Genomic DNA, 11,308 nt, shown 5'->3' with positions numbered 1-11,308 from the left:
CATTACATCACTTGCAGCTCCCTGATCAATTCCAGGAATGTCTTTGAAGCTTTGCTTAATGAACCTCAACAGTATGGCTGTTGTGCGGGCACCAAGCCTCGCAACCCATGACCCCCATGCAGCTTTTCCTCGTGGAAAACCGGGGTTAAGCAAGAATGGAAGACGTTGACCTAAAGACACGGTGGCTGCATCTTGCGACGCTGTCTTCACAAATAAAATCCCACAAACGGTTTGACAGCAGCGCCTGATGCTTTTCCACCAGCCGTCCCTCGGATCACCCACCCACGCCGGGGTGAGAGATTTTAGAGCCTGTCCAGTCACATATCCTGGCCCTTTTGATTTTGATATGCATGATCTCTGTTGATATATAAAAGAGAAGCGCTGACAAAGTTGGCTTCATCAATCAGTGGTGTCAGCTCAGACCTTTTTATAGCCTCTTCAGTTCCCTGAGAGCCCTAACCCTGTAAAAGTTTATATAGTGTATTGACCATCCTCTACTTGCTTAGCTAATGAAGCCAGCCTGGCCACAGAGACTAAATGGCTGCCGCTGTGTCAACACTGCTTCCTATTTGATGACACCTACCACTAAATTGAAATGTGCTGCTAATGGGGGTGAGTGTTTAAAGGAGAAGAATAAGGCCCAGTTATTGACACAGCCCTGGGCCCATTCAAACAACCTGAAGGCCACACAGATCTTTTTTTTTTACATTTTTTTACCTGGAAGATTAGAATCAGTCAGTCATATGTTGTGGCTTATCAACAGCCGGGGCAATTGTTCTCAGCAGTCAGTCAGTGACAGGCAACACAAGAGCTGGATATTCTGGCGTGGGGATTTTACACGCACGCCGCTCCTGTTCATGCACAAGATTCTGGTGTGCATTTTCTGACCTATTCTGCAGATTAATATGTTTTTTAAGCCTGATGATCAGCTTGTTGAGGGATCGGTGCGGTTCGAATGTTGCTTCTATATTTGCCAGAATCCCTTCTCAGAACAGGCTACTCCCACTACCCCCACTTTCACCCCCCTGTAGGATTTCAAGATATGTCGGTCCACGCCTGGAAACACGGAGACAGACAATTGACTGAGAATTGGTGGTCAATGTTTGTCCAAAGTGGCTGACTGGCCACGGTTCTCTAGTTTACTCGTGAATTCGTGGATAGGTTAAATGACATTTTGGGGAGCACTGGCGTGACTGTGCGCGCATTTTCTTTAACTGTATATACGTTTAATTAGCGTTTTAATGCGTAATTCTGTGTAAAATTAGCATTGCATTAAAGGTTTTCTCCAAGAACTTGAAAACATATTTATTTATGAATAAGCAATGGACTAATTGGGCTTAAATAGAAAGTAATCTGATTACACTGGGGCGAGAAAACGTGTAATAAGTGATAATTGTGAAGGCAGCAACGGAAAATGCACGTTCTCCTGTCCTCCGTTTGACCAGGTAACAGAGCTTCATCGCGTTGTACAGGTTCGGATGCCGAGTGCAACTAAAATATCCACACACACTCCAAAAGAAATCACTTAAAATTGTGTCTCTCTCTTGGAGGAGACTCGTTCAGCTCCCCGAAATATATTTAAGTATTTAATTATATTTAAGTAAGTCCAAAGATTCTATCAAAATTTACGCACAGCATGAAGATAAACAAAATATCAAATAAAATGATTAGAGAGACGTTGGACCCATAATAACATGCATCGGAACAACTGTTGAGTGTTTACAGCAGCGTCATAATATTTAATGACTATATTGTGGAACGCCTCTGCCATCGTCTCATTTTTCAGGATTTTGCAGAAATCCCCGACCAGTAAAACTCCGCAAAACCGAGCCGCTCGTTGATTTAGAACTGTGAATTCGCGGAACAAGTAGCGAATTTACGCCCAATTTGATGCTCGCAACACTCAGAATGCAGCGGAACAACATCTCCCTACTGCGCGCCGGCTGCGCGGCGCGCACGCACGGCTCGCTCCCCGCCGCTGCCTCGCTCCCTTCGCTGGGAACTCACGGACCGACAGATAGGCTGGCGCAACTTTCGATGTTGGCATATTCACACAACAGTGCCTGGGGTAGGGTGGTGTTTCACGGCAAAGCCCTTTTTTAGTTCCCAAACACCTTTTTATAAGTCTGAAGTCTGTCCCCTCCACCCGACCTGTTAAAACCACGCCCACGCAGCCACACAATTGGTCCGAAAGCGTCAAAGAGCCAATCAAACGGAGCGCTGCTGCTCGTAACATGCAACACATCCATACAGTCTGAAGCCCTATGGGCCACAGAGGCGCTAGGAAAATCACGGAGCTGGGACCTTACCACCTCGCTCTCTCTCTCTCTCTGGCCGCCAACGAACTCCTTTCTCTGCACACGTCTTTCTCTGAAATGTGTGTGTGCGTGAAAGAGAGAGGAGGACTAAGTGTGTGTGTGCGTGTGAGGGTGCAGGTCCGGAGCAAGTAAAGGCAGAGGGATTATTCGGCGCTATCGAAATATTTCAACACGTCGCCCTCGGTGTAGGACTTGAGCCAATAAGAAGGAACGCATTTTAACAGGAATGCCGACATTGTAAACAGTATCAGACAGGAAAGAATGCGCTGCAGTCAATTACAGGACTCGACTGAGCTGGTTTAATTCGACTAATGTCTGCGAGCCAGTGAGACGCGGAAAAGTGTCCGATGCGCATCAGCGTCTCCAGTGAATCCGTCTCGCAGCACTTCTGAAAAGTAATGGGGAAGATTTTCGCCTTCATTCTCAGAGACTTTTGATCAAAAGACTGTGCAGCGACGTGGGGGAGAAAGAAATTAATGGATCTTTATTTCTGAAGAGCCGGACAAGGATTTTTCCACAGGTTCATCTCATTCTTGTAGTGTCGTTTGCTACTTTCACGCAGCGCTTCACTGTCGTTTCAGAATTCTTTCGCATTCAATCAGCTGTCTACGTTTGTTGTCTGTACTTGGATGAACTTCCTGATGAGAGATCCAGTCATACAAGGATCAAGTATGGCATATCATCCGTTTATACCTCACCGGGGTCCGGAACTTGCCATGAGCGCAATGCTGGGACACCAGCCCCCGTTCTTCCCGGCTCTGGCGCTCCCTCACACCGGCTCCCTCTCCCTGCCGGGCGCGCTGGGGAAGCCGATCATGGACCAGCTGATGGGGGCTGCGGAGACCGGCCTGCACTTCTCTTCGTTAGGGCACCAGGCTGCGGCCGCCCACCTCAGGCCGCTCAAGACTCTGGAACCCGAGGAAGAGGTGGAGGACGATCCCAAAGTTCACTTGGAAGCCAAAGAGCTTTGGGAACTTTTTCACAAGAAAGGCACCGAGATGGTGATCACAAAATCCGGAAGGTAAAATTGATTTCTGTGTGTGTGTGTGTGTGTGTGTGTGTGTGTGTGTGTGTGTGTGGTGTGTGTGTGTGTGTGTGTGTGTGTGTGTGTGTGTGTGTGTGTGTGTGTGTGTGTGTGGAAAACACTAAAATAAGATCAGATAAAAGTTTAAACCGTCTTTACGGACACTGAATGCGAACTACTTTTTTTCTTTAAAATGTCATTTTGTTCTCAATATAATCCACTCTGTAAAATTAACCTATTTTATAGAATATTTGCAAAACATTTGTTGTGCAAGAATCAGTTTCTGCAACCTTGGATAACTCGAGAATAATAATAATCCGAAGACAAACATCGTAAACATGAAAATTATATATTTAATACTTTAGTCTCCAGGCTGGATTTAAACTCAGTTGTTTTTTTAAAATAAATAAACAGAATATCTAGTTTAATTAATGTCAGTTGTTAAGACTTTTAATAACAAGATGAAAAATAGGAGAAAACATCTCTGTAAATTGTAAAAATTATAATTATTTATTAGCAACGTTAACGTCCATTAGCAACGTTAACTTAAACATTGTTTAATTTTTTTTAGTTTTATTCCGTATATTGTTTGTTTTTTTAATATAAAAAGAAACTTGCATATGCTTGGTATTCTGAGCAGAAAATTCTACGTTTGCTTTTATTATTAGAAGTATTTATCTTTATCACGGTGACACCAGACTATACAAAGATGGCTGCTGTGTCGGTGTGCGTGTGTGTGTGTGTGTGTGTGTGTGTGTGTGTGTGCTTTTCAGAGCACTTCGACTCAAAATACCATCTGAAATCTTCTTTACTATAGTGTTCGATTCGAATTCGAATAACGAACTTTCTTTTTTTGAAGCACATTATCGAAACTGACTCGTGCTGTCCTCGTATATCGGTTCAGCAAAGGTCTCAACACATATTTATCTTGAGTGCTCTCCTGATTCTGACCTGTTGCCCCTCGTCACAGGCGGATGTTCCCCCCGTTCAAAGTGAGGTGCACTGGTCTGGACAAGAAGGCCAAGTACATTCTCTTGATGGATATAGTTGCAGCCGACGACTGCAGATATAAATTTCACAACTCCCGCTGGATGGTGGCCGGGAAGGCAGACCCCGAAATGCCAAAGAGGATGTACATTCACCCGGACAGTCCAGCTACTGGGGAACAGTGGATGTCAAAAGTCGTTAATTTTCACAAGCTCAAGCTGACGAATAACATCTCCGACAAGCATGGATTTGTAAGTTCAACTAATGTATGTCAATTTTCCTATTTACCACCTTACATACGTTTTATTGATGTGCACGTTAGTGTTTCATATAAATGGAGATGTAGTTGTTGTGTTCAAAGATTGTTTGATTTAAAAACTGATAAATGAAATGTGATAATTACACATTGTCTTATCTTGCTGCTTAAATGTTTGTAGAGGAAAAAGAAAACACAGTTAGTCAAATGATTTCAATTAATCCTCCAACACAACAATTACTTGATTCCTCGTGACTGATTTATATTTTAATCTGTTGTGCAGAATCGCAGCCACAATTAGACTTGGTGTCTTCTCGTTTGTTTTTACAGACCATTCTTAACTCGATGCACAAATATCAACCACGCTTTCACATTGTGCGAGCCAACGACATTCTCAAACTCCCGTACAGCACCTTCAGGACTTACGTTTTCCCTGAAACGGATTTTATCGCCGTGACCGCCTACCAGAATGACAAGGTAAGCGCCTTTACGCACGCTGCTCGCTAGCTTATCTTAGAAATATCTCCTCAAGTAGCCTGAAAATGTGCCCCTCTCTGCCGTCAGACGCGTGCTTTCCTCTCTAGGCTTCACTGGCCGCACCATTTTGTCGTCATAAAATATGAAAGACGTCATATTTGTTTGAACCGCCGAGGGTGGAGGGCGCAATGTTGCGGCTAAGTGCTATATTCAGCAGCCGGAGGAAAATGTTAATTCTAGGGAATGTTATACAGATTGTCTTCCTTTTATTTAATCACGTGGAAGGGATTTGGTGCAGACCCAGACTCTTTATTTCGCCCAATGTGAATGAAAGAGAGGCGGGGAGAGGGAGAGAGAGAGAGAAGGAGAGGGGAGAGACATTGTGCGCATGAATGGAGATATAGAAGAAAACTGTTGGGGCGTTGGGTCATGTCAGCCTGTGCTTCATGCTAACATTTTATTCTCTGTAATACATTTTCGCCGTGAACAACATCTTATCAGCTATTTACTATCGCAGCTAAAATGTGGTCACGCCCTCTCTCAGCCCCTCATAACGCTCCCAAATGAAGTGTTGCCGGATTAAAATTCTGCAACTGCTTTACGCAAATGCGTTTTATTTTAGCTTCCATGCCCTCTGTTGTGCTCATGTGGTGGCGGAAAGCTAAGCATGGTGTTTGTTTTTAAATCCCCTTAACCAGAGCTTCTGGGCTTGTTGAGCACCTGTGGCAGAGCGGGCCACGATTTCAACGCGTTTCATACCTTCTTTCCAGTTACTGATTTAGACTCCTCAATGTGTAACTAGTGATTAGTTCCACACGTGGGCTCTAATTTGCATGGATTATTACGGAAATGATAGAGGCTAATATGTCATGTGAACATTATTTTAAACGTTTCAGATAACCCAACTGAAAATAGACCACAACCCGTTTGCAAAAGGATTCCGTGACACGGGCAATGGAAGACGGGAAAAAAGGTGAGAGAGAAGCAAAATAAAAGCCCAAAAATGTTCGTGGGGGTGGATTTTACGACTACACGTGAAGACAGATTTTAATGGCTTGGACTTTGCGTCTGCTTGTTCAGATCCAGGGGAATGGAACTTGTTTGTGATTAAATATTAGTGTATTAATTAATGATTATCAGGCCGTTAAACGTATCGTTGCATTTCTGATGTGTGCTCTCAATCGGCGTTCACGTGTCGTGGGTTCTGACACTTGTGCCCGCCGGCTTCAGTAACGCGCTGTACTTTCACGCCACAGGAAACAACTGGCTCTGCAGTCCATGCGCTCCTACGAGGAGCAGCAGAAAAAAGAGAACGGCGCGTCAGACGACTCCTCTGGAGAGCAGGCTCCCTTTAAATGTTTCGGCCAGGCCTCGTCCCCTGCCGTGTCTACCGTGGGCCCCCCACACCTGAAAGGTATGGCCGGCAGACCACACATGAACTCACGTCTGTGCGACATTTTACAGTAACAGTCTGAAATGTAAACTATGTTCATACACCGTCACGTCAATCTGTAGTGGATTATAATTTGAGCTCACTCTTGACCTGGCAGATTATTGTGACAGCGATGAGGACAGCGATGATGAAAGCAAAGATGGACACCTCAAAGACGGCCCGGACTCCAGCAAGATTTCCACGACAACGGAGGACGGGAAGGACCATGAGGCGAGCCCAGCAAAGGCTCACTCGTTCCCGAAAAGTGACGCCGCCAGCAGGAACCGCGATAGTGGTCCCAGGACTGAAAAAAGCCAGGCGGATTCACGACAGAGCCCCATCACCGTCATCTCCAGCACCACCCGCTCCGGAGAAGACCTGAAGAGCCCGAGCCTGGACCAGCCCAAATCGGACGAGTGCAGGCCGATAAGCAAAGACAGTTTCATGCCTTTGACGGTTCAGACTGACAGCCCGCACATTGGCCACGGCCACTTGCATAACTTTGGATTTCCCACGGGTCTCACAGGACAGCAGTTTTTCAATCACCTCGGGAGCGCGCACCCGTTCCTCCTGCACCCCTCTCAGTTCAATGTGGGGGGCGCCTTCTCAAATATGGCCGCGGGCATGGGGCCATTATTGGCAGCGGTGTCCACGGGAGGGGTGAGCACCATGGACACAGCCAGCATGGCTTCACCGCCGCAAAGCCTGACGGGAGCACCAGGCCTGCCCTTTCATCTGCAGCAACATGTCTTGGCATCACAGGTAATGCTCTTTGCTTTTTTGATGGGTTTCTTTTACGGGACTACGTCATATAGTATGAAAATATTGCCATTATTTCGAGTATCAGTACAGATGAGGGCTGCTCCCTGTGCGTAAAATAGGCTTAAATCCGCTGTTTTCACTGCTGTTGGCATAATAATGTTTTAAATCTTAAGAGTGCGTGTGGGTGTGTGCGTGCGTGCGTGTGTGTGTGTGTGTGTGTGTGAGAGAGAGAGAGAGAATTCTTGCCACTACTGTTGATGAAGTCGGTTTGAATCGCGGCGCAGAGCGTTTTTCATCAGACTGACGTTGTTGTTATAGATTTGGAAAACAACCCAAAAGCTAAACTTTGCAAAGGTGTGAGAAGTTGTGTTGATATAAGCTCTTTAAGACTGTTTAAGAACAACAGAGTATTAGCATGACTCGGTCACGCACGCAGGAGAAAGTGCTCTGTTAATAATCGGCCTATAATCGATTTATCGTATCCCAGTCGCGCTGCAAATTCTAAAACAAAACGAGGCTGCAGAAGGAAAGTTTGGATGAAAAAGAAAGTTATTTTAAAAGTTTAAAATGACAGTTGTTGCCCGCGTCATTGGGTTGTGTGGATTTTCATTATAATACGCATCGATTTACTTTCTTTTCTCTTGCGCTCGGTTCGATTATCCAGTCCGCTAATCTGACGACCTGGCCCTTATTCTTCTTCTTCCTTCTCAGGGCATCGCCATGTCGCCCTTTGGTGGTCTGTTTCCGTATCCCTACACGTACATGGCGGCAGCCGCGGCGGCTTCTTCGGCGGCTTCGTCGTCGGTGCACCGGCATCCCTTCTTAAACGCAGTGCGTCCCCGACTCAGGTACAGCCCCTATTCCCTCCCCATGACGGCGCCGGACAGCACGCTGCTCACCACCGCCATGCCCCCCAGCATGACCGTCGGCGGGACGGAGCTGAAAGGCGACGGCCTGGTCCCGGCCAGCCCCGTGTCGGCTGTCACCCTGGATTCCACGTCGGAGGTGACCAGCCACTCGTCCACCATCTCCTCGGGCTCCGTCTCCATGTCCCCTAAAACTCTCACGGAGAAAGACGCTGCAAACGAGCTGCAGAGCATCCAGCGGCTGGTCAGCGGACTGGAATCAAACCAGGACAGGTCCCGGAGCGGCTCCCCCTAGGACTCGTTTTGTTCCTCTCTCTTTTTTTAACACACCACCTGCTTCTCGTTTCAGTGTTGTGATGAACGTGTTGACGGTGACAAAGACAGTAGGAAAACACCTTTAGATTCGGACAGGTTTTTAAACGAAAAACGTATTAAAAAAAATATATATGGACGTTTTAGTTTCTGAAATGCACTTTGGTTAAAACACATCAGTTATGTATATTTTTTCTTCTTTTTTTTAAATTAAACATCATCTTTATCCCGTTATTTGAATACCATACAAGTATTGAAAAAGAAAAGCATAGATGTGACTCAGATTTAGGAGAAGTTGCTGCTGTGTCCTGTCTCCTTTTCTACCAGAGGACAAAAGTCTTTTAATATGCACTCTGAATTTGACTCACTCCACCACCTACCTTTGAAAGACTGCTGTATTTCGCTGTACACTATCCAACCCATCGGCCAAACGTTGCATGCCCCCACCCCACCCGAAACTTCGACGGAAGTTACCTGACTTTTCACACACCAATCCGGACGAAAGCGTGTGGAAAATATCTTCCGAACCCGATTATGCTATTTTTTTTTCTGCCTTTTCTGAAACAACAACAGGCCTATTCACGCAACTGGTGCTCCGACCCGACTGTGACCCCAGCATGCGGGATTTCCAGCCCAAATATCGAGCAGGCAAAGGGAAGCAGAAATTGGAAATAGTAACAACAAGAATAATATCAATGATTAAAGGTGTATATATGACTATATAAAATATTTATGTAATTATTTCATATTGTTATTGCGTGTAAATACAACGGAGTAGTTCGTTTCTAGGGATTTCTTCTTAATTTATTGTCGATATACCTGTGTAAGAAAATTCTCGTTTGTGGGCTATTATCCCTTTGTTGCCATCCGCATTTATAATCCTCTAAAAATGGACTTCAGTCCCCAAAAATATCCACTGAGCTAGTTATTCACACTCATGTGCCATTGTTCTCTCTCATGTTGTCCCGTGTGTGAAGTGCTACTGTTTAAAACAAACGAAAACGCGACGACGCGCTGCACCAGTGGCTTCACAGAGAAGCCTGTTCTTTTTTATTATTATTATTATTATTAATGTTATTTTTATTTTGAGATGGGCAAAAAGACAGGTTTCGTCTGTGTGTGACAAAGGTGGACTATTTTTATTTTCCTGTTATCAATTTAAATATCTTCGCAAACCTGATCGTAAAAGTGCCGCATAATCGAAAATATGAAGGTTTTTTTGTGTTTCTTAAGTTCTAAATTGGTTCTGTTGTATTGGAGTTATGTCTAGTTTACAACATCCACATCGTGTTCTTGAAAGTTTCAATAAAACATTGAAATGCAGTCTTGACGTGAGCCTCGTTTTATCCCATTCAGGTTTTTCCCTCCGTTTATTGGTGCATTTGAAGGCTGATGTTCCAAATGTTCTGGGCTCCCTGCGCTTCTAACATGCTGGGAACCTCCTGATATGTTTCTGCTGGTTGTGGGAGCATCTTCCTCTGCGTCAAAAGGGTCCAGTTCGGATAAATCCATCGTCATACCTGCGATTCCAGGCATGGAACATATAGTGCGCGCATGAATGGCCATTGAGCGGCCCAATCACAGCCGGTGGCACCCGCAGAGCTCACGTCACCTGCCCCGGTGGGGCTGAATCATGCTTTGGGGTTGTTTTAGAGGAGGCGAAAAACACACACCAACCGGCAAATTGACTGATCAAATATTGTCCCTGTAAACTTTTGTTTCTTTGAAATAGATCCAACTCACGCGACCTACTGGAGACGTGAACTTTAGGACAGGCTAAAGAAAAATAATGCCTTAATTGCCCCCACACCCGGATTGCGCCTCAAGTCGAGTTTATCGAGTGCATATCTTTATTTGTATATTGTCTGGTTAATGTGCACCGAGGCTGACGGGGGTAAATAGGCGTAAACATGACACAATCTGCCTCAGCTGGTGCCTCTTATTGCTCACCTGGCGCCTTCGTTGCGCATATCTGCCATTTTATTGCGCGGAAGGCGACAAGGCGTCTGTCATCGGTCCGGAGCCACGACGCCCCCAAGCGGCCGAGGCTCACGAAGGAGTCCGGGGCCAAATCCCCCTGATGGGTCAGGGATAAAGACTGGTCTGACAGCCAGGCCACAATCTCTCCGTGAGAGGCACTTAGAGGCCATTTAAGAATCAATAATTATCATCGCGGATTTAAGCTTAACGCAGTTTCTGCAAATATATCCGAATTAAAATCAAGTGGCCGGTCAACAACCAGGTGTTTAATGGCCCCGTTCCCGCACAGAAAAGGCTGTGACAATTTATTCCGACACTAAAAGATTATTTAAACCCGATTTCGTCGCTCGAACGCGTCAGATCCGCGTCGGTCCACTGTGTTTATACACTATATTTACTTTATTTTAGCTTTAAGGATTATTGTGAGAGAAGCCCACGTTTCCGCTTGTTGCAGGTCAGATATTTAGGATAATATGCACCACTTTGCTGTTGTCTCCTTGTCGAGGAGACAGGAAGAAGAATTAAATCTGTAGTCTTTCCTACAACTTCAATAACAACAGCGCTACCGTTGCGATCTGCCCCCTGCTAAACAACAACAACAGCAACAACAACAACAACAACAACAACATGGGGACTGGCCAGACGTAAGAGGCCGAGTGGCCCCACAACCAACAACGGCTTTGTTGCGCCACCCGGCGGCCAAAAAGAGAACTGATTATAACAAAAACGGCTCTCGTTTCGGTTTAACTTTGTTTGCTTTTGTGACGCGTGATTGTGTTTTTGCTTATTGTAATTCATAATATTTCATAAAATACAGATACATAATATACTTCAAATATTTGCAGCGTGAAGAAAAATAAACGCAGACCCCCCCTTCCGTAAATCTTCTCAAAT

At 45.3% G+C, this 11,308-nt stretch overlaps 1 protein-coding gene across 2 annotated transcripts; it reads left to right on the top strand.

The window, feature by feature from the left end:
- Positions 1 to 2,221: 2,221 nt before the first annotated feature.
- Positions 2,222 to 9,757, top strand: tbx3a (T-box transcription factor 3a). Of its 2 annotated transcripts, none has more exons than XM_057019214.1 (7): positions 2,222 to 3,339; positions 4,313 to 4,580; positions 4,916 to 5,062; positions 5,959 to 6,035; positions 6,319 to 6,476; positions 6,613 to 7,256; positions 7,968 to 9,757. In XM_057019214.1, the coding sequence occupies exons 1-7, from the start codon at positions 2,948 to 2,950 to the stop codon at positions 8,415 to 8,417; spliced, it is 2,136 nt and encodes a 711-aa protein (XP_056875194.1). In that variant the 5' UTR covers positions 2,222 to 2,947; the 3' UTR covers positions 8,418 to 9,757. The 2 variants fall into 2 exon arrangements, with proteins under 2 accessions (XP_056875194.1, XP_056875193.1); XM_057019213.1 differs by having other exon boundaries at positions 2,236 to 3,339; positions 4,313 to 4,595.
- The last annotated feature ends 1,551 nt before the right edge of the window (positions 9,758 to 11,308 follow it).

The sequence above is a fragment of the Takifugu flavidus genome, chromosome 20 (genome assembly GCF_003711565.1).
Source record: "Takifugu flavidus isolate HTHZ2018 chromosome 20, ASM371156v2, whole genome shotgun sequence".
Taxonomy (NCBI): domain Eukaryota; kingdom Metazoa; phylum Chordata; class Actinopteri; order Tetraodontiformes; family Tetraodontidae; genus Takifugu; species Takifugu flavidus.
The sequence above is the reverse complement of the archived record's forward strand: the minus strand, read 5'-3'. Positions and strand labels throughout refer to the sequence as shown.